This window comes from Talpa europaea, assembly GCF_964194135.1.
Source record: "Talpa europaea genome assembly, chromosome: 1".
Taxonomy (NCBI): domain Eukaryota; kingdom Metazoa; phylum Chordata; class Mammalia; order Eulipotyphla; family Talpidae; genus Talpa; species Talpa europaea.
Window position 1 is genome coordinate 123101753 of NC_140073.1, and position 22570 is coordinate 123124322.

At 40.8% G+C, this 22570-nt stretch overlaps 1 protein-coding gene across 1 annotated transcript; it reads right to left on the bottom strand.

Moving 5' to 3' along the window:
• Nucleotides 1–18: 18 nt before the first annotated feature.
• On the bottom strand, nucleotides 19–22311 carry NEMP2 (nuclear envelope integral membrane protein 2; the record flags this gene model as incomplete). Its single annotated transcript, XM_084259372.1, has 9 exons — nucleotides 19–160; nucleotides 1324–1500; nucleotides 3774–3999; nucleotides 6565–6679; nucleotides 7452–7545; nucleotides 9565–9637; nucleotides 9772–10003; nucleotides 12828–12943; nucleotides 22107–22311. 9 exons carry the CDS (start codon nucleotides 22309–22311, stop codon nucleotides 19–21), a joined length of 1380 nt encoding a protein of 459 aa, XP_084115498.1.
• Nucleotides 22312–22570: the final 259 nt, after the last annotated feature.

The window sequence follows — 22570 nt, forward strand, 5'->3', positions numbered from 1 at the left end:
TCCTTGTCCAGAATGAAGTCAATGCTCAAGCAGACTGTCAGCATTCTGCAGGCTGAAGAGCTGCTCTTCTAAGAAGACACCCCCAGGGCCGTACTGTTCTTCATGCTGACTTACTTCTTCAGGTGACAAGTGGCTTCCTCCAAGAACAAAATCTGCAAACCTAATAAGGTTTTTTGTTTTAAATAAAGTTAATGTTATCACAGAAAGGTTTATTTGGAAGATAACATGTTCCCTTGCTCCTTATTCTCTTTAATTAAATTTGACTTTGTATCAATAAGAGGCTGGCATTGGTGCTAAAAACAGGGGTGGCTTATGTGATCCTTTAAGAGACATTCAAGGAGAAGTTAGAAAGGCAGGCAGACACAAGGCCTGAGTATTGCCAAACATCATACCCACCTGTTTTCTAACCCCTTGTTTTCTCTTGTTCATATTCGCCTAGATTTATTATTTATTCATTCTTTCAGTATGTGTAGGGTAAATGTATGTCAGGCTTTTTGGCCCTCCCGCTATTAGGATTAATGATGATCCCTGTGGTCCTGAATGCATGCCTGATGGCGGACACCTGGAGTGGGGTGTGGGGATACGTAGGTGGGTACACCTGGGCTGAGAGACGAGGCTCATCAGGGTGGTGTCACGGGGATGCCAGAGGGAGCAGAATAAGGAGAAAAAGTGAGAGAACGGAATGGAACCAGCAGAAGAGAGAGAACAAGACCATGAAAGAACCTGGAGAGTCCAGGAAGAGTGAAGATTGGCCGGGGGCTGGGAGGCCTGCCACCCTGCAGGCCCCCGGCCTGCTGTGTACCTGGTAAAATCCCAATAAAAGCCTGAAAAAGCCACCGAGGACTCCAGGACTCTCCTTTACCTGCACAGGATCAGAGATCCTGAATTGTGCCCTTCCCACCACTACAGTATGTCAGTGCTTTCTGCCTTTGATCTTTAATTTGAGGGCATTGTTATGATAAGGCTAAGAAGCAGGGAAAGCAAAAAGGGAAAAGATACTGAGGTGGAGATGTCTTTCTTGGTGAAATTTAAAAATTATTTTCTACACTGTAAGTGAGGTGAAAAGCAGATGACACCTTACATTCCACTTTCCTCCATCATAACGGCCTTCCCTATAAAACACATCAGCTTAGTATTGAGTCTGACATTAGCGGTTCCATAGTACAAGTCTGAGCAAGAAATAAAAAGACCTGTGACAGGTTCCACACTGCCTGTCACCCATGGAAGCAGTCTGTGGCATGGAAGTCCCTAGACCGAAGTATCATACTATTTTCACACTGATTCTAACCCAGGTTGTGATCCAAGCAGCCAAGCAGGACTTACTTTTTAGGGGCCTGGAGTCTGGAGACAGCCAGCCAGGACTGGAAGTCAGGCCTCTGGCAGGCGCGGCGCAGCTCCTCCAGGGCGCTGGTGGTTTCCGCGTCAGCCTGTTCCCTGTACTCATCTTCAGTGAGGTACTTAACCACCAGCTTTTCTGACGTGAACCATTTCTTCATTTTCCTAAAACATATGACATTTGGTTGCTAACTACATTTCTTAGTAACAGTAATAAGGTCGTTTCGACCATGCCTATTGTACGGTAAATGGAATTCATCAGAATTTTTACTCCACTAGCCTCTGTAGGCGTGCCTGATGGTGGACACCTAGAGTATGGTGTGGGCATGCATAAGTGGGCACACCTGAGCTAGAGGCTGGGGCTAGAAGGGCGGCGTCACTCAGACAGAGGATGATTACAGAGAGGGTTAGCTGTGTGACTACAGAGGCGAGCCCAGAGAAAGCGTGTAGAGATTCGTGGGGGGCTGCCTGCCTGCCTCCCAGAGCCCACTGCCTGGCCCGTGCCTGCCTCCCTGTCTGGTGTGCCTGGATCCCTGAGAGAGCATTAAACCCTGAAAAATCCACCAAGGGCTTCTTATCCATCTGCTCAAACCATAGTGAATCTGTCCTGTGCTTGCTGGCACTAGACCTAGGTGTTTTTTATTATTGTGATTTGGCATATAGAACATACATTCTGGGTTTAATAGTATATCTTCCTCTTCCTAGGTGAACTTAAGTCATGTCCTCAGATATCTAAGGACCAATTTTTGGTATGAGATGCTAATTGTTATTTTCTTCCTTCGCGATTTCTAATCACACAACCAGACAATTAAAAGCCTGGTGTCTTCATGCTCAGCCTACTGATTTTCTTGGGCACTAATAGAAACAAGCCTCTGAAATGTCCTTTTATGGAAACACAGTAAAATCACTTGCCACTTACTTTCTAGACAGAAAAGCAGTATTTGTGGGATACCGTCTCCACCTAGTGGTGGTGATGCTGACTAAATACTAGAAAGGGATATATAAGGAAAGTGTATGTACAGTAATTTATAATAATTCCTCCTTTGCTACATGCCAAGGGACTCATGATTGGAATTTTTTCCCAATCAGAAAAGTCTTAAAGGGAAGAATCTCATAAAAGTGATAATGATGATAAAGTTTTAAAAACAGGCTATGCCTACTGATAAATTGAAAAAAATGTTTCTAGGTGTTTTACATATAATTTAACCAGAGATTTCCAAATGAACAATCACAAGAATTACCAGAGGTTTTTTTAAAATATCTCTTTTCTTGAATTTGGGACCTGAAAAATCTTTTATCGTCTAAAGATTGTTTGGAGGCTAATGAGCTAGATTAGGGAATCACTGACAATATTTCCTTCTCCTTTTCTGAATTCCTAGCTTGGTGTCCCTGGGATTTGGAAAAGCCCTGGTCTAGCCCTGGCCTTGAGCTTTACCCACTATGTGAACTGGCTATCTCCTTAATAGTTCTGAGCCTCACTTTGCTTACATGGAAAAAAATGAAAGCAATAACCACAACCAGGTTCAATGAGATATTTTACATACAGTGAGTAGCCTACAGTAAGAATTCATAACGACAATCAAAAGGGTAGCTACTCTATATTATTAAAATGTATTCAAGTAGATCTTTGCAAACTAGAAAATAATATACCAATCAAGGTATTACTTCTCTGCTTTATCATATAACCTTTAAGTTTCTGTTTTATCCCCTATTTATTCACAGAATTATTCACTAGCAAAAACTGAGGAAATATTACATTTTAATTGTATTTGTTATCAACAGCATACACAGTGTGGGTTCCTATGAGTTGGCCCTAGCTGGTCACTCATGGGCAACTTTGCTATCTACAAATCACAGGAGAGAATTTGCTATCTACAAATGACAGGAGAGAATTTTTTGACTGTTTGCCATCTAAAAATCACAGGAGAGAATTCTTTGACTACCTACAGAGTATAGCCTGTATCATGAGGCAGGTAGAGGTTACTTCACTTTTCTATACTTTCAAAAGGTTTAAGTTTTAAAACCTAAGAGAAAAGAAAGTCCTTAATAAGAATAACACCTTTCCATCATTAATAATTGATTTTCTGTTCCCTCTCACCTCATACGCACAATAAATACCTAATGGAAGGAAGTGCAGACAAAACTAGAAATTCTAGGCAATCTGGGCCCAAGTTAATTTGTTACTGATTTCAATGAATTCTAGAAAAGCTGTAATTACCTGGTAATTGCAAGGCACCTCTGAAAGACTGCTGAAGACTAGTCATGGAGATGGGATCAAATGCTTAAGTTCTCTACCCTCCTCCCCTCACTGAAGGTAATCTCCAGATGAAATATAGTTAATTATGAGATTAAATATGACATATCCAAAACTTTCCCCAAACAATAAATAAAACTAGAGTTCAAAAAGTCAAATTTACAAGGAAAGAAAATATACACACCAACTCATATAGCTGAATACCATCCATGGGTAGTGCAGCATCCTGGATGACAGCATGAGAACAATAGCTATATACGCAAACTGGGGCGCCGTGACACCAGAATAGACCAGAAGCAGGGACAGGAGCCGCAGAGTCCATGTCAGAAGGTTTATGTCCCTCTTGTCAATAAGTGGCCCGTGTTTGTAACAAACAGCAAAGCTGAGAAATCCAATTATCAAGACATAGGCTGTAAGAGCAAAAGAATGTAAAGTTTACATTTTTTTTTTCAAATTTACATTATCTGAACTTGCAAAAGTTATGTGGAAAACCTGGCAGAGCTTTGACTTAAGAACTGAGAATAGAGCAGAAAACCCTCATTTTCATTTTCTTTTTCCAATGAAGGCTGAGGAATGATAAGACTAGTTCATTTTTTCCACATGAGAGTCCAGATTGACTTTTGTAATATTTACGAATGTACAATAATTAATTACTATGATATATAAGTCTATGTGCTTTCTAGTCCCATTCCTACCTAGACAAACATTATCATGGTTGTTTTGGTCAAATCTAAGCCTCAGCATCTCTTGCAATCAGCTCAAACCCTATTTTTAATTTTTACTTTCTGATCACCAAAGGAAAATGTAATTTTACAGAGGGACCAGGCTGTGGCCTTCCTAATGCAGCACTCGGATTCAGCAGCACTAGTGGAGGGAGGATAAGATTCCCTCAAATGCAGGGCAAGATGCCACACGTCCCATGTGGGAGCCAGTGCACAGTGCACGCCACCTCTTCTTAAGCCACCAAAAGTGATTCCTTTGTATCTCAGAGCTGATGTACAGTTTACAGAAAATATAGGGGAGAAAGGCACAAGCTAAGCTATACCACAAAGGAGTAATCAGAGAAAACCATAAAGAGGGATGTTGTATAGGACAATTAGCTTGAACCCTGCAGGGCAGCACCGTGATGGAAAAAAAAAAAAAAAAAGGAGTGTTATGGATTAAAAGAGACTTACAGGACATAAGAGATGCAAAATGTGTTCTGGACTATATCCTTGCTTATACAAATCAACCACCGAAGACATCTAGGAAATTTGAACTTGGCCTGGGTAATAGATGTTTTTATGTAATTATTAACTTTATTTTAATAGTTATTTAACCAAAGAGGTCTTGTTTTATTTTTTAATGCTCAGTGACATATTTAGGTGCATATGCCATGAACATCTATAATTTATTTTAAAAGTACTTTAGAAAAAAAGAAAAATGATCAAAAAATGAAATCTTCAAGTAAAAAAAGCTGTTTTCTGGGTGAGTGGACAAATGTGAGAAATTTGATGCTAGTTTGGGGAAAATCTATTCTTCTAGTCTCCATTATTTTCCAATTAAAATAACTTTTTAAGGAACTCTCCTATATTGCTGGTGGGAGTGCAAACTGGTCCAACCACTATGGAAAGCTGTATGCAAGTTCCTCAGTCTACTAAAAATGGAGCTTCCATATGACCCAGCAATTCCACTCCTAGGGATCTATCCAAAAGACACAAAAACAATGATTCAAAAGAATACCTGGATCCCTATGTTTACTGCAGCACTATTTATAATAGGTAAAACCTGGAAACAACCCAAATGCCCAAAAATAGATGACTGGATCAAGAAGATGTGGTGGGTGGCACAGCGGTTGAGCACTGGGTTGTGAAGCTGCCCGCAGCCTCTGCAGCGCCTGTTCAATCCCCGACCACTGGGTGAGGGTCCCACATGGCGTGCAGACCTCTCCTGCCGCCCGCTGCTCCCCTCAGCAGTGTACTTCGGTCTTTCTGCCTGCTCTGCTCTCCCCTCTGGCTCTGGTGAATTCTCTCACCCTCCCGCGCTTCTGACTGTACCCAGTGCTTGTATAAATAAATAAATCTTTAAAAAAAAAAAAAAAGATGTGGTTACATGTACACAATGGAATACTATTCAGCAACCGAAAAGATAAACTAATGCCATTTACAGCAACATGGATGGAGCTAGAAGGAATTATGCTCAGTGAAATAAGTCAGAAGGAAAAAGAAAAATATCAGATGGTTTCACTTAAAGGAAGAATATAGAGGAACCAAATAAGACATCAGGGGACAAAAAGAATAACAGTACAAAATACAACAAAGCAAAAACATACAATTATAAATCAGAGATATACTGCAGGGGAGGAGGCAGGAGAGGGATCAGAAGGAAGAGCACAGGACACTGTGGTGAGGGTGAACGGGTGAACTAAAGGCAATTCTATGAGGGCTACACCTGAGGGGTGGGGTGGAGGAGCAAACATTGTTTAAAAATGAACAATGATGTAAAATATATATTAATAAAAATTAAATTAAAAATAAAATAAATAACTTTTTAAAAGTTGTTTTGCATGAAACAAGGAGAATGAATGGATTCTTAATAGCCTCTCTGTTTCTGAAAAATCAAGTCTCACTAGTCATTTATATTTAGCATTTCTCACCTTACATACTGACTATACTAAGCAAAAAAAGTCACATTTTAGAGAAACTTTTTCATTACAAGTTATATGTAGTTAGAGCTTAACCACAATTCAAAAGTATATGCAGTCAAAAGGAACACATACTTTCTGTTCTTTTGATCTTTAGTATAGACAAGTAAGAAAAATGTCACAGGGAAGTAGGCTAAAATGAGATCCAAAGAACTAAAATATTATTTTTAACAACATTTCTCCTTAACTCAAAATGAAAAGTCAGATGCTATAGAGAAATGGATGTCAAAAGAAAGCCTCCAGGTATACTTCAGCTTTACCAATAACAGCATTTTTTTTTAAATTTACCTACCTAATATATATATTCTGTTTTCATACGACAGCCATTTCTGATCTTCCATCAACTGGTATATAACATAAACTGAAGCAAACCAACAACCAACCATTAGCGCCCAAAAGGTGCTATACTGTGTGTGGAAGAAAATAAATGACACATTTTTTGGTTCATTCACTCTCATAAAAAAATAGAAATAAACAAATAAACCCTCCGAGTTAGAAACTACTACATCCAACTGTACTGAAGCCAACGGAAGATTCTCCAGTGTTTCCTTAAAAGTCAAGGGACCAACAGCTGGGACTTGCTGGAATGCTGACTCTCAAGCCTCCCTGCAGACTCCTGAATCACATTCTGCATTTCAACAGGACCCCCTGGTGATTTGCATGTATAGTGAAGTTGGAGGAGCACTGTTCTAAAGAATAAATTTATCTCAAAATAAATACTGGTGTTGCCAGCTTTAACCAGAGTAACTGCAACATTATCACCGACAATAATTATTCTCAATTAAGTACAAAGCATTCTTTTATTGAAGGTGTTTCAGAACTAACAATAATGGAGAAATGCCTTATTGTAGCAACGCTGTTATCCAAGGCCCGATGGTTCAGCATCACCCGAGTCCTCAGTTTTGCCATAAAAGACACTCAGCATATAACTAGCCCTAGTCACTTCTAAGAAAAACTAAAAGGGTCAAGAAAATTATCACTGTAACCTAATACTTAAGCCTCCATATACTAACAAACAAAAATGGAACTCTAGAAAAGGATACATTTAAAGTCAGTTTATACAATCTTGAAATATAGTTGGAATCTGCTATCATCAATATGAATTAATTTTGATGCATTTTTCATGTCTACAAGATCACAGTTTACATGTTTCCATGCATTTATACATAGCATGCTTACCTTAGGAATGTGCCTTTTTAACAGCAGCAGGACAAAGACGAATATCATTAGAATACCTAGCACAGTCCCAGCAGAGTAATAAAAAATAGGGCTTCTGTCAAGGCAAGCAGATAAAAGTCATTTAAATGCCAAGTTGCACTTTCTGTGTTAAAAACATGTTTAACTTAATGACAGTAGTCATAAAGAATATTAAGAAGAGAAAACTCAGAAGGGAGCTTTGATTACATCATATACTCCAAAAAAATGGAATCTGTACTTGAAATTTATGGTATATGGCTTGCCACTAACTCCGAATATGTGAGTTATCTTGTATGTTTAGAATTTGGTTCAACAATACTTATGGGCACCTATCATGTAGCAGGCACTTGTCTGAGACCTTCACATGCATTCAAAACTACCCTGGGAAACAGCTATTCACATCTAGGGAAGGAGACTAAGGCATAAAGAATGTGAAGACCAGGCCTCCCTGGTGGTGCAGGCGGTCAAGCGCCACACTGTGAAGCTGTCCGCAGCTCTGCAGTGTGGGTTCAATCCTGGCCAGTCAGCCGGTGAGAATCCCACAAGGCGAAGCAGACCTCTCTCGTCTCGCTCACTGCTCCCCTCAGCAGTGTATTTCGTCAGTCTGCCTGTTCTGTTCCCCGCTCTGTCTCTGGTGAATCCTCTCACCCTCCCGTGAATCTGGCCTGTACCCCGGTTCTTGTATAAAAATAAATAAATCTTAAAAAAAAAAAAAAAAAAAAAAAGAATGTGAAGATCTTCCTGAGTCAGTGTCGGGCTAAAATGAAGGATTCAGGCTGTACATACAGCCCAGTTGCTCTGAGACTGTTTTTACTCTTCCAGCTTTGGAAGAAACACTAGATTTTTAAAGACCATTAATAGCATTAAACATGACTGATTACATGACTAGGAAAAGCTCTAAAATGAACAATATGAAGAACAGCAAGCCAAGAAATAAAATTATATTGGAAAGAGAGTCCTTCTTCATGAGAAACAAAATATTAGGATAACATGCTTATCCAAAAGTCAGCTATTTGTTAAATTCAACTTTCTGTATTAGAACCACAAATAGAAGGCAGCTTGAATGTAATAGAGAGAGCAAGGCAGTTGGCACCAGTAATCCTGAGTATAAATCTCAACCCTGGCAAGAACTGGTCATTTGATGATGGATGTTGAGCTTTAATCCATAAAGTAAGAAAAATAATACAGAGCTCATATGGCTGTTAAGAGGATCAAACATAAAGGTAATGTATACTAATACATAATATAAAATAACGAATGAGAGCACTCTCTAACATACACACCAAGCTAGACAAAGAACTGTTAGTGGTTTTTTTTTTTTAAATTTTTTAATTTTTTTTTTAAAGTATGTGTTTCTGGTATATTTATTATCTTTTTTTAAAAATATTTATTTATTTATTTATACAAGCACCGGGCACAGTCAGAAACGCGGGAGGGTGAGAGAATTCACCGAGCCAGAACGGGGAGCAGAGCAGGCAGAAGGAGCGAAGTACACTGCTGAGGGGAGCAGCCGGCGGCAGGAGAGGTCTGCGCACCATGTGGGACCCTCCTCCAGTGGCCGGGGAGCAGCCGGGGATCGAAACGGCTCAGTAGAGGCTGCGGGCAGCTTCGCAAACCAGCACTCAACCGCTGCGCCACCGGGGAGGCCCAAACTGTTAGTGGTTTTAAAGGCCTTTCCAGCACAATCTTCAGACCTATTGTTTGCAAAACCTAAAACAAGAACTACAAAATATTGTAGAAGTATTGAGCATAGGGTCAGAAAATTCCTCTACACTTCTTTATTCAGAGGGTTCACAAAGTGGCCTCCCTGGTGGCACGAGGGGTTAAGCACTGCACTATGAAGCAATCTGCAGCCTCTGCAGCACAAGTTTGATCCCCGGCCGGCCAGGGAGAAACCACATGGCGCAGCAGACCTCTCCTGCCTCACCCGCTGCTCCCCTCAGCAGTGTATTTCAGTAGATCTGCCTGTTCTTCTCCCCGCTCTGTCTCTGGTGAATCCTCTCACCCAGACATCTCTGGCCTTTACCCCAGCTCTTGTAAGTATTAAAAAAAAAAAAAAAAACAGAGGGTTCACAAAGTAAAAACGAATACTTACTGACTCAAGGTCTTTGCGTAAAAGAAGAGGAAAACACCTGCCGCAAACACAAGGAAGAGTTTGAAGTCCACAACTGGAGTAAAAAAGACACACACAACAAAGATTTGGTATCACTGTAATGGCAGTAAAAGAAAAGTCAGTTTATTTGAAAGGTCATGTCAAAAAAATCGAAACCCAGAAAGAGAAGTACAATAAAAACAGACTTACTACTTCGATTCACACTCATCGTACAGAAAAGCATCTTCCCAGTAGGCTCCACCGAGAAGCACACTGTCTCCTCACATGGATTGATGGTTAGGGTTATTTCATTAGATGTCTTTGGTGTCCAAAATTTATGAATCACACATTTAAAAAAAGATAGAATGGTTTCTGGATACTGACAATTGTATCTGTCTGTGATATATACAATATTGAACAGGTCTGGACTAGTAATTTTCACCTACAAAGCAAAAACACATAAATCATATATAGGTATGATTTATATATATATATATAAAAACTATATGATCTATTTATGTAAATATATATGTTTAAAAACTTCATAGAAGCTTCTTAAAATCATGAGTAAAGAGGAGTAGAGAGAGAGCCAGATTGGCTGAGTGAAGAAACACGTGATCACAGCGTGTGAAGAATGTTCTGATCCCAGGACTGGACACACACCTGTGCTTATTCTAAACACCAGGCACAGACAATTCTGAAAGTGAAGTTTTCTTCCTCTGAGTTGTGGCTGACTTAACTCCCCCTTCCAGCAGGCTATTGTGGCCAAGGGGTACACAGACAAGGATGAGATGGTGGCAAACTATATGGTCACAAACAAAAGCAAAGTAGGGTTTATACCTTCTACCACTTTCTACTGTGATAGAGAAAAAGTACTTCCTTCTGAGCTCGTGTAATTCAGGCTTTTTTCATCAGACCTCCTGAAAGAGGACCAGAAGCCATCCTCAGATTCTATTCACTTCTTACAACAAAGCATAAGCTACAAAGCCAAGCAGATGATGACAACCCAGTGATGATTAAATGACAACCCTGCTATGACTTTCGTCCCTATTTCTCTTCTTGTCCAAGAGTAGGGCAAGCCTGAAAAGAGTGAGAAAGCCAGCTTTGAGTTATTACCAGCCATCTGTCAACCTGCCCCTCATTTTCTTGCACTTTAGCTACTGGCTAACCGTTGCTCTCTGTGGCCCATATGGCTTTCCTTCATACTTCTTAAGGACTCAATATACACATCAAACTCCCTCCAAAACCCTGGTCTCTAAGTTCCTCGATCTACTTCCCCCTTCATCCCCCTTCCTGCACCCTTCACCCCACTCTAATCCTCTTGCTTTATCATACTCACTTGCAAAACCCAATTCTCCCCTTATTCCATTCTTGAATTTCTACATCTCCAAATGTGCTGGGGAAACAGTGTTTCAAACAGTGGTCTCACGTCAAACCCATGACTGCGAACCTGAACGCTGCCCAGTCCTCTGTAGTCAGTGCTCCTCTCACCAACCATGATTTCACAACTTCTCCTTCCTCAGTATCCCAACACCTCCTCCTCCTCCACTCTCTTGGCTGATAATCCTTCCCACTCCACTGAAATGTAAGAAATCAGAGGAGAATGTCAACCAGTTCCTATCCCCATGTCCACCCACCTCGCAGCACCAGCAGGCACATGTTCTGCTTCCTGTTTTGGGGAGAATTTCTGCCACAGAGGAGATTTACATACTCTGTTCTAAAGGCAAGTACCCGACTTGTGTACTGGATCTTATCCATCTCTGCTTACCCAAGGATATGCCATTAAAACACACAAACACACCCCTATCCCCCCATTTTCCTCTGTAGCTATCATCCCATTTCCTTGCTTCCTTGGAATAAAATTCTTTTTGAAAGTTTACCATACTTGAAGTTTCCAGTTCCCCTCCTCCCATTTTCTCTTCAACCTGCTTCAATCAGACACCATTCCCAAAAGGCTGCCCCTGACAAGGTCACTAGTATCCTATATGTTGCTAAATTACGTGATGGATTCATTCTCAGACATCCTATTTGGTCCATCAGCATTCAGCAGTGTTGTTCATTTTCTTCTTCTGTTACACTTTCTTCTGGGACTTCCTGGGTATCTCCTTCTTCGATTGTTGTTCTTTTTCTCTCTTCTCTACCAACCCCTTCCACTCTCTGGCCCATTAATAGAAGACTGACCCAGGCTCAGTTGTTGCTTCTCTTCTTTTCATCCAAACCCACTCATTAGGCTCATAGCTTTACGCTCCATCCTTAAATATGCATCACTGCTTAATTTTGCAAAAGAAACACAGGACAGATATGCCAGTGTACTATCCACTATATATACCAGAAAACTGGCACCTACAGGTGTCAGGTAGGAAATGTGTAGAGGGATGGGGGGAGTGATACTTCTCCTCCAAGAATTCCTTTGTGTAGACTTTTAACTTTGTGTAGACTTTTGACGTATATTATCAATAATATAACAATTCAACATCATATATCAATAATATAACAACATCATATTTCAATAATATAACAATTCAACATCTGAATTCCACTTCCTAGCTATTCCCTTAGCCTAGAACACACTTTCTCCAGACACCCTCCATGAACTCTTTCTCAAATGTCACCTTTCCAATGAGAACTATTCCAGCCACACATTTCATTACTGTAATTTGCCCCCCACCTCCCTTGTTTCATATTATTTTCTATTTTTTTCATAGCACTTATTAGTTTTATAATTTTCTTCTCTATATTTATGGCAAAAATCTACCCTACCCCCACTCCCAAAATTGTAAACCTCACAGGACGAGGGATTTATTTTGTTCACTGATATATTCCAAGAGCCTAAAATAGCTCCTGACACTTAGTGGTGCTCAATAAATAGTCGTTAAATCTTGAATGAAGGAAAGTACTAGGCAATTCAGAGTAACTATTATCTTGGCCATATCTGGCACTGGAGCTAACTCTAGAATTTCTATATTGAGGGGTTTGGGATGGCAATTATTTTGGAAAGTAGGAGGGTGGGTGTTGTCTTGTGTCTAAAGAGCAAGTACACTGTACTCAAATAGTCTATTTATTTGAGTTTTTTGGAGTAGGGCCAATGAAGAGCATGGAGAGTTGAAGTCCCCCCTTAAAGTGACTCCTGAGTCACTGTGTGTGTTCCCCAAGTCAGCTTTCACAATGATACATAGCTCTATGTCATACAAAAGTTACCTTCTACTCTTCAAGTAGTATATTTTAATTCCCTGTACCCAAGAAATGATTTAAAAGTAGATGCTTACCTGCATAGTTGACCATATATATTTCCACTCTAATTGGGAATTTTGATAGTAGCAGTAACAGTTTGACTTGGAAACTTTAATTAAATCCATTTCCTTCAAAGCTTCACACTTTTGAGCTGAGAGAGAGAACAGGAAATATATTTCTTAATATTAAGTTGCCCATAATGTTATCTTTTTTCTTTTCTATTCACAGGTTTAACAATAGCCATTTTTATAGTCTATGACCAATAAATTCTTCTACATGGTAATTATAGTCCTTTATTCTTTCCAAGCTAAAAGGAGACAGACAAAAATTTCTGGTCCAATGTGAATATTCTTATGAAATATGCAGGGCACTATAAGAGCACAGAGAAAAAAATACTTCTTCAGTCCTCAAGCAGTGGGCAAGAGTTAAGGACAGCCCCAGAAAAGAGGAAATGTGAATGAGGCACTGCAGGATAAATTGGGGGCAATGATGGGTTGGAGGCGGTGTGTACAAAACCATACGGATGGGCCTCCCCGGTGGCGCAGCGGTTGAGCGCTGGGTTGCGAAGCTGCCCGCAGCCTCAGCGGCACCGGTTCAATCCCCGGCTGCTCCCCGGCCACCGGAGGAGTGTCCCACATGGTGCGCAGACCTCTCCTGCCACCCGCTGCTCCCCTCAGCAGTGTACTTCGGTCCTTCTGCCTGCTGTTCTCCGCTCTGGCTCTGGTGAATTCTCTCACCCTTCTGTGCTTCTGACTGTACCCAGTGCATGTATAAACAAAACAAACAAACAAACAAACAAATAAATAAATAAACATGCCTCTATAAAAAAAAAAAAAAACATACGGATGACAGAAGTGGTTCAGCAATTCATTGAAGGAGGGAGTGTAGTGAATACAAGAGGACATTTCAATACCTGCAGCTAGAGAGGGAAGCAGTGGTCACTGTTACACTAAGTTATGTTTCATGCTGAAAGCAGAGCATTGAAGGATATTAGGTAGGTATCAAAGTCTCAGGAGGAAAAGTGTCAAGTTAAACCTCAAAAGGTTTAAATGAAAGGAGTTCAGCAGAGACGTGGGCAGGGTCAAGGCATTAACAAGGTACTGTGCACTTCCCAGGAACCAGCAACAACAGGAAGTCTCTAACACCCCAGGCCTGAGATGGCAAAAGGATAACCACTGCCAGAACTTCCATGGAAGTGGAGTGAGGGTATGGGCGTCTCAACCTCTCTCTCCTCCTGCCCTCCTGATCAGCGCTTCTCTTTGGCCAAATCCAACAGGAAGCCTGAGGGCAAAGTCCAGGTGATACAGTCCCCACCGCTCAGCTTCCAGGCCTGCAGCAGGAGTCAGGGGGCAAAGGATGGCTCCATGGGAACAGAGACTAGCCAGTTCAATAAGGAAGTGACAAGATTATTTACTGTCATGTTTTAGAAAGCGCATTCTATAAGCAATGTGAATATTAGCCGGGAAGACAGCTGAAAGCAGAACCACTAAGGAGGCTACTGAAGCAATGTAGGCAAGAAATGGACTGAGTAGGAAGAAGAATAGGTTAAAGGGGGTGTAGGAAGCAGAATCAACAGACTCTGGAGATTCATTGCTGGAGGGAGAGCTCAAAGATGATGGAAGATTCTGGTGAGTGGAGAGATGGTGCTGTCCTTTATCCAGCTAAAAAATACTGGAGAAAAAAGAAAGCTTGCATGGGAAAAGAGGGATGAGTTCATTTCACACAATCTGAATTCTGGTTGGCAAAACTAAGTGAAGACAAGATAGGCTGTGCACAAAAATGTGATTGGGACAGATGTAGATGTGTATGTGTATTTGTATGTCATATAAATATTATATATGACAATACATGAGACAACACAACATAATATCTGGGGGGCGGGGAAGGTGGATATTTCCTGTAATGTTTTAGAAAGCATTCTATAAGCAAGGTGAAAATTTACAGAGATAAATACGATAACTGACACAAGAAAATTATAAAGAAATGGGGTTCTTCCATTCTGTGACTGCTCCTGCATTTGAATTTAAAATGAAGTGAAAGTCATAAATTCTTCTGGATTCAGGACAGGGTGTCACCATTACATCTGTAAAATAGGAAAAGGGCAGGGAACACTTATGGGCACACAGAGAAATGGCCTGATGCCCAACCCCTGACTCCTCTAAGGAAAGTGTGGTCAGCTGTTTCTCCAGAAGAACCTGAAATAAAGCTAGCACAACCTGCTATGCCAAAGATGGGGAAAGATTGGGTAACCACTAATAGCTAGTCAACAATTATATCCATTTAGAGAATAATATTGAATAAGCCCAGATAGGTCCTTGTTCTGGCTAAACACATCCTTAGTGTTAAGCTGGAAAAAGGTGATGACAGACTTGGGGAAAGGACACTGCAAAAACCCACAACCTCCTGAAATACAACCTCATAAGCCAGGGTTCTCAGGTGGCTACACAAAGCAGGAGAGTTACACAAGTATCCAGTATCTTCCACTGTGACACTGACAAATCATTTCATCTTTACTCTGCACATTGTGATATTTATTCTTAAATATACTAACAAACATGCATAGCCTGAGAGTCTGATTGGTGAATACAGGTTAGAGGCAGAACTCAAAAAAGTTATGAGAAGGAAGCTCTGTAGGTCCTGTTAAATATAGGATGCTAAACAAATAAACTAAAAATTCAAATTTAGTATCCTGTAGATTTGAAACTAGATGAAAACTAGACCTCTGGTGATGACTATAATATAATATATAATGTAATATATACAGATGCTGATTTATAAGGCTGGGCACCGAAGCCTATATAATGTTATAAACCAGTGTTATTTCAGTTTTTTTAAAATGCATCCTGCATCTGTTTATACATAAGAACCAAAAGGAGTATGCAGAGTTAATACTACCAACACACAGCGATCATGCTCAGGCATATTCTTAGACACATCTCAGATGCAAATTATATACCTGGCCAGAGGCTGCACAGCAAAAGGGCACTGGCCCGGACATCTAAGGGCTGGCAGCTAGTTGTAGAAAAGATATTGCCAAAGAAAACGGGGTAGAACCTGGAAAAGCCTGAGCAGTTTTGAGGTAGCACATGCACACACATGCGCGCACACACAAAACATGCACACTTTATATTTAAAAGCCCTCAGCTGGTGAGCAGCAGAGGTCAGATTAGAAGTGCTTTGAATTTGCAGGATAGGGCAGCCAGAATTGAGAACTTTAAGCTGTGAGTGCTCAACAGAAGAGAGGAATTCCTACCTGTTTCTAAGGGGAGCATATTTCACCAGGGCAGGTAAGGAGCTTGGAGTCTAAGGTCCACAAGCCCCAGCAGTCCCGCTAATGCCCAACCAGTTCTTTCTTCAGGGTTATTTCTAATACCACACATGTGTGCAATGCTAGGGGGTCTTATTTAAATTGCAAGGTAGTAACTTTTTTTTGCCTGCTGCATTTTAGCACTAGATTTTAATAGTCACATAACAGGATTCTATACTGAAAAATGAAAAAGAACATAAAACACAAGATAAGCATGTATCGCATGTTTTTTTAAAGATGGTGGTATATCGCATGTTTTTTTAAAGATGGTATAAGATATAATTACATAATGTATCATTTCATATGCATAAAGTCAAGGACAGAAATGATAGAAAATCCAAAAATGATTATTTATTTTAACACATTAGTAGTTATAATCACAAGGGCATCTTTCTTCAGCCTCTTGGTTAGCTTGGGTCCTAAGACACAGACTAAATTCATTTTAGTAGCAATTATAATGAACATTTATGTTCTTGAATACTGAAAATATGCTGTGAAAATGATAAGGAGCTTCTTATTTGAAGCTTAAAGGGGATTTTACAGGCTTCAAGGAGGCTATTTTCACAATTCTGCCACAATTCTGTCAGATTCCCCAATTACGACTTAAGAGACGACTTACAAGGGCTTCTCCTGTGGCTGCACCCAGGTCGCTCTCTGCATTCCCTTTTCCCACATGGGCTTCTACTTTGAGATGAATCAACTCTCCTAAGCGGGCCTCTTGTTAATGGCCTGAGAGAATATCCTCTTCATGGGGTCTGAGCTTTGTAAGCAAATGCTACCTTCAGATGAGATTTTTTTTTCATTTGATCCTGACTGTTCCGTAAATCATTTGATACCTGTAGCTCCTAAGATAAAAGCCAAATGATGCCATATATGTATAGTGCAATGTTTGAATTCAAGAATAAAAGCTTCTCTGTTGTCCAAGCTACTGTCTGCTTGCACTTGGATTACTGTAATTGTCTTCTATTTTTCTTCCTGCATCCAGAGCTAGCCCTATTCCCCTACAATCCATTCTCCAATCAGCACATGGATGGTTTAAAAACATCAATCGAAACACATTATTTAGGCAGCTCTCCTCCCAAGACAGCCTGCCTGTGACTCTACACGTCCTTCTCTTTTTTCTTTTCTCCTTTTCCTAATAAACCAGTCCTTATAAAATACAAAGAAAAAAACCAAAACAAAACAAAAAACCCCTATTACCCCCACCCCGGAAAAAAAAAACCCACATTATTTACCTGCTCAAAACCCTTCAGTGGCTTCTCATAACACTCATAATAAAATCCACATGCCTTTCCAAGGATCTAGGTGCCTCTGGCTTTTCTCCTCTACTTCTCTTGGCTACTCCAGCCACACCAACCCTTCTGTCCTCAAGATTCCCCCACCCCACCCCACCCAAACCTCCAGTTTTCCTGCCTGCAGTTTCCCTGGCCTCAACTAGATTCCTCAGATGCTGGCAGAGCTTGCTTCTTCCAATTGATATATGAGCTTGTATGTCAGAAAGCCACTGTCTAAAGTAGTATCCACCAGTCACTTCCACAGGCTTTCTTCTGACTATGCTTTACTTTTTCTTCATATCACATATGTACTTACTAGTTCATACTCATTCTCTTAATGAAGTTAGGGACACTACATATTCATTATGTATCCCCAGCATTTAAATATTTGTCCTTTGTATGAGTGCTGTAATTTGAGAGGATTTGTGGGTGATTCAGGCATGCGCGGTCAGGCCAGTGAACGCCTGGCCAATCTTTTAAGAGCCTGGCCAGTGCCAATCAGCATCATAAAAGGTGGTACATGCTGGTACGCACCTTGAAGCAACATGATGTAACAGGACACCCTCTCAAGCCTGTGCCATTGCTACCACACCTACAGAACCCACAGGCTACTCTGCCCCCTAATCACACCATCCTCAATATGCCCATAACACCCTTTGGGCTAGAGACCCTTTTCTCTCTCCTCAAGGGAGAGAGAAGGCAGGAAGAAACAAGAGGCACCAATACGCTTGTCTGTTACTTTTTTTACTCATAATATATGGTACATCAATGTTCTCTATAAGGGATCTCCTGGTTAGAAGAAAATATTGCTCTGAATTTTACTTCGTTAACCTGATTAAGTAAAGTATGGATGGAGACAGTGTTTGGCTACCTACAAAAACACTACTAAACTCAAGTCTCAGTGTCTTCCCTAAATGTTTCTAGAGTGGCTTCTGCTGTCGAGGTAAAGTTAATATCAAATTTATACACTACACAAGACATTATTATAGACAATGTGTCAGTATCCTATAGTGACTTGTGGCTGCCAACCATTGTTATTACCTCTCCCCTGATGTGAATGGATTTCAAGCAACCCATACAAGAATTCCTAAATATTTAAGGAAGTAGAAACTCAGACACAAGAAGCCACAAAGGCTAGCTCCAAGTGAGTTCATGTGACCCTTAAGCCATGGGCGAGTGGTTGCAGTAGGCATTAGGCAGTGACTTGTGATGATCAAGATTGTTATTGAGGTTGGCCTACTGCCTGCCTATAGAGAAGAGAACCAGATCTTTTTATCTTAGATTGCTAGAAAGATTATGTCTTTCTTCCCTTCAGCAATCTTCTAGAGACACTTCATTGTTCTGTTTCTATTTCCTCTATCTTCACCTGCAGGTGAGAAATAGAAAATGTAGACCACTTGACTCCAACTCTGTGGCCACATGCCCTGACACTGAAGGCTGGAGAGCTGCCTTAATGTCTGCTGGTGCCATTTATTCACACAGACCCCAGTTTTGCTGGTCCATTCTTCTAGGATAGAATTTCCTTGTGGAAGAAGTAAGGAAACTCAAATATTTCATACCAACAACAAAATCCTTTAACAATGCAATGCAGAAAACAAAAGGGAATTTCTAGGGATTCATAAAAATGCAAGATAATAATTCATTCGGACAGAAAAGTACAATGCCTGCCAGGGAGAACTACTAATTCCATCTGTGGCTGAAATATTTCTCTAGCCTGGAGGGTGCCCTATAACCTACATATTCACTTCCCAAAACTGATTCAGATCAGGAGAAAATTCTGGAAGCATGGCTATAGCAGCTCTGCCTTATCTTCTAGGCACCTAGGAGTATGTTCCAGCCAATCCCAAATGTTGTCCTCAGTATGGCCATCCCAATAATACAGTGTTTAGTAGGCCATGGAATGGGTGTCACCTTCCTTAACTTCTTTCTGTCCTTGGCAGGCTCTCTGGATCCTTTCAATAAACCTGACTTGGAGAGAACAATATATTCATGGACAGTTGTGCCCAAAATGCTAAGACAAAACAATTTTTTACATTATCAAAGCAGCTTTTGATAAGCTTAACCAATGAGATGCTTTTAGTTCAAGTACCACTCAATTTATAGTGCTTATCTAAGTTTTAAATTACATTTTATATGAAAAAGGAATAGGTAAATAACGCCTACTTTAACAAATTAAATTTAAAGTTACTTCTTTGTTAATACTTTTGTCATTTATTAGTTTTCTTAAGTGTATAGAGGTATATTTAAATTAATAAGTTTAGTCATACATAAGGTAAAAATATTCAGTCAAAATTTCAGAAAAGGGCAGGTAGTACTTAAATCTACTTAAAGAGTATGCTAAAAATAAAAAGCACAAACACCTAAAATCTTAGCAGATCTTAAACAATCTCCAACACAAAAATTTTTCAGCAATGTTCCTCATGAAAATTTAACCTTACATGCCCCTCACATGGGAAAAAAATCTTCAGATAAAATTATAACAGAATAATAAAATCACTTATTAGATTGCCATTTTCCCCATTTGGCCTACAGCTGCTTTTCTTTTGTGACAAGAAAAACAATTTTTAAAAAGGCCAAAAAAAAAAAAAAATCAAGGAAACTTAACTCCTGAGAATTCAAACAGAAGTAGTATTTACCTTGGCAATATTTTGGAAATTCACATTTTTAAAGGTGTCAGCATATAGCACCAAAGACACAAAGGTAAATTTTTATTTAACCCAGTTGTTTAAGTTGACTTGAATATAAATCTTGGTTTTCATTTCTCCAATTACATACATATATAATGAAACTGAAATCATCACATGCTAATACACATTCAGGTCTGATTTTAAAATCAACTATTGATTTGTCGTCTTCTTCGGAGATGAATGTTAAAGCTGTGGTTTCAAATGGCTTACTGCTACAATTCAAGCCTGGGAATTCATTGCAGTGACCTGAGCTTTGTCTCAAGATAACACATGACTTCTGGGGATCTCGCGCACTACTTGCAACTGTGGGTGACTTATTAATTTATGAATTTTCATCTTCAAACTCTGATGCACAACTGAAAAAAAAAATTATTAACTACCAAACCAACAACTGTGGGTGACTCTTGGTTTGCAATTTCTCTTTCCGTTCAACGAGGCAACTCCTTGCCTCTTCCACGCCAACTGCCTCTGACTTTCCTAGAAATAGGGTAACAGAGAGCTGGTCTCAAGTCTAGATGTTCTCTATTCCATGGAAGGGTGAGTATTTGTTCAAAACAGAGTTTTAGACCAGGAAATTTCATCTAATCCAAGTCTCTCACATTATGCATAGGCCCTATGTTATGAAAACACCAGCTCTTTGATCTCAGGGTTCCTCATAAAACCACACTCTTGAAACAGCAATGGTTCTTAGACCTAGTCTAGTCAGAGTTCCAACATGGTGTCACTGGCACATCACAGGATCCAGGATGCCTCACAATCCTAGTTGTTAAGAACTATCTGGAATGGCAAGTGTTGTCATTTTTCTACATATATACATATATACGTATATGTTGCCATTTTTCTTAGCCTGGGCTAGAATTTTATCAACTCAATGAGCATTCTATGTGTCAAGCAAACAAACTCTGATAAGCATTTGTGTACATCTTTGATTAACAAAATAGAGAAGTGAACTATTAACACTAAATGTGATGACACAGCAACTTGAAAAACAATGGGGTCGTTGAAGGAAAAAAAAAAGGAAAATATTGGAAACCATTCAGTAATCGGACATCTTCATTTTACTTATGAGAAAACGACAGCCAATAAAAATTACGTGCCTGGACCAAGGTAATTCGACAAGTGGGTGGCTGAATATAATGACTGAACTAGACACAACATTCTGGGTGCTGGTCCAGGGTTACTTACAACTTTCTGGTTGTTGCCATATTCATAAGACCTCCTTAAACAGATTTGTGAATTAATTTTTCATCACTATGTACTGGTTACCTTTCATACCAGTTACATTTCTAATTACTTTCATCCTTAGACAAAGAACTCTGATTTTAGTGGAAGGATGCCTGAGACCCTGCTAAAAATCGTACTTTGTTACTTCCCTTGCAACCAGGATGACCAATGAGAGGAAGAGAAGTTGGTGGAGAGTGATTTCAGGAAATTCTTTAAAGATTTTTATAGGAAAGCAATGAAAGGGAAATGTTAAGCTCATAACAAGGTAGTAAAGATCGTGGAGTTAGAATCTGAGCGTCCCCTTGTGTGTCAGGTCTTTGAGAGCATTCCACGGAGAGCCAGCTCATCACACCATAAGCAGCTACCATTTGTTTCCTATTGTACCAGAATTGTGCACACGTTAAACATCACAATACTCCTAAATGGTATTAATGTCCGAGTTTTTTTTTTGTTTGTTTCCAGCAGCCTGACTCACTCACAAGGTCACAGAGCTAGTCAAGGGCAGGGGAACTTAGGCCTGATTCTAAGGCCTGAGCTCTTACCTTCTCTAGTCTTGTGTCAAGGCAAGTGTTAGCTAGAAAAATAAGGTTTTCAACACAAAGTGATGTACTACACAAAAGCCCTGTGTTGGGGAAACTAGGGTCACCTATGTCAATGAGCAGCAGTGTTAATACCTTGGGCATAAGATCTCTGAGCCTCGACTGCTTTCAGTAGTAAAATCATAAGCTGCCCAGAGTGTCTGAGAGAGAGAGACCAAGAAAAACAAGGCGAACTGCAAGGGAGGTGGGGCCTAGCTCGGGCGCCCGCCGGTGAGGCTAACACCCGGCAGGGGCGCGTCCGTCGCTCCGGGCCCTCGCGCCGGGGTGGGAAGGGCGCCCAGGGGGCGGCCGGGCGCGCGCGCCGCCGGGTGCCCGCGGTTACCTGGGAGCAACGCCGCCGCCTCTTCCCCGCGTCCCGAGCGCGTGAGCAGTGTGGACAGGGGTGGCAGCCAGAGCAGCGGCCACCACGGCCACGCGGGCGGCCGCATTCCGGGCCGCAGCCTGAGCCCTTGGGGGCCGGGCCGGCCGCCAGAGTAGCGAAAATGGCGGGGGCCAAGGAAGATGGAGGGGGCCGGGAGGCCCGCGGGCGGGAAAGGAGGCGGCCCCGCCTCTCCGAACGGAGGTGGAGTCTGGCCTAGACCCTGAGGCTTGGTAGCTTGCTCCCCGGGCCCTCCAGGCCCCTCGGCCCTCACGATCCTGGCTTCCCCCGGAGGCGTTCGCGTCAGGTCCCAGCAGTGGCAGAGCCAA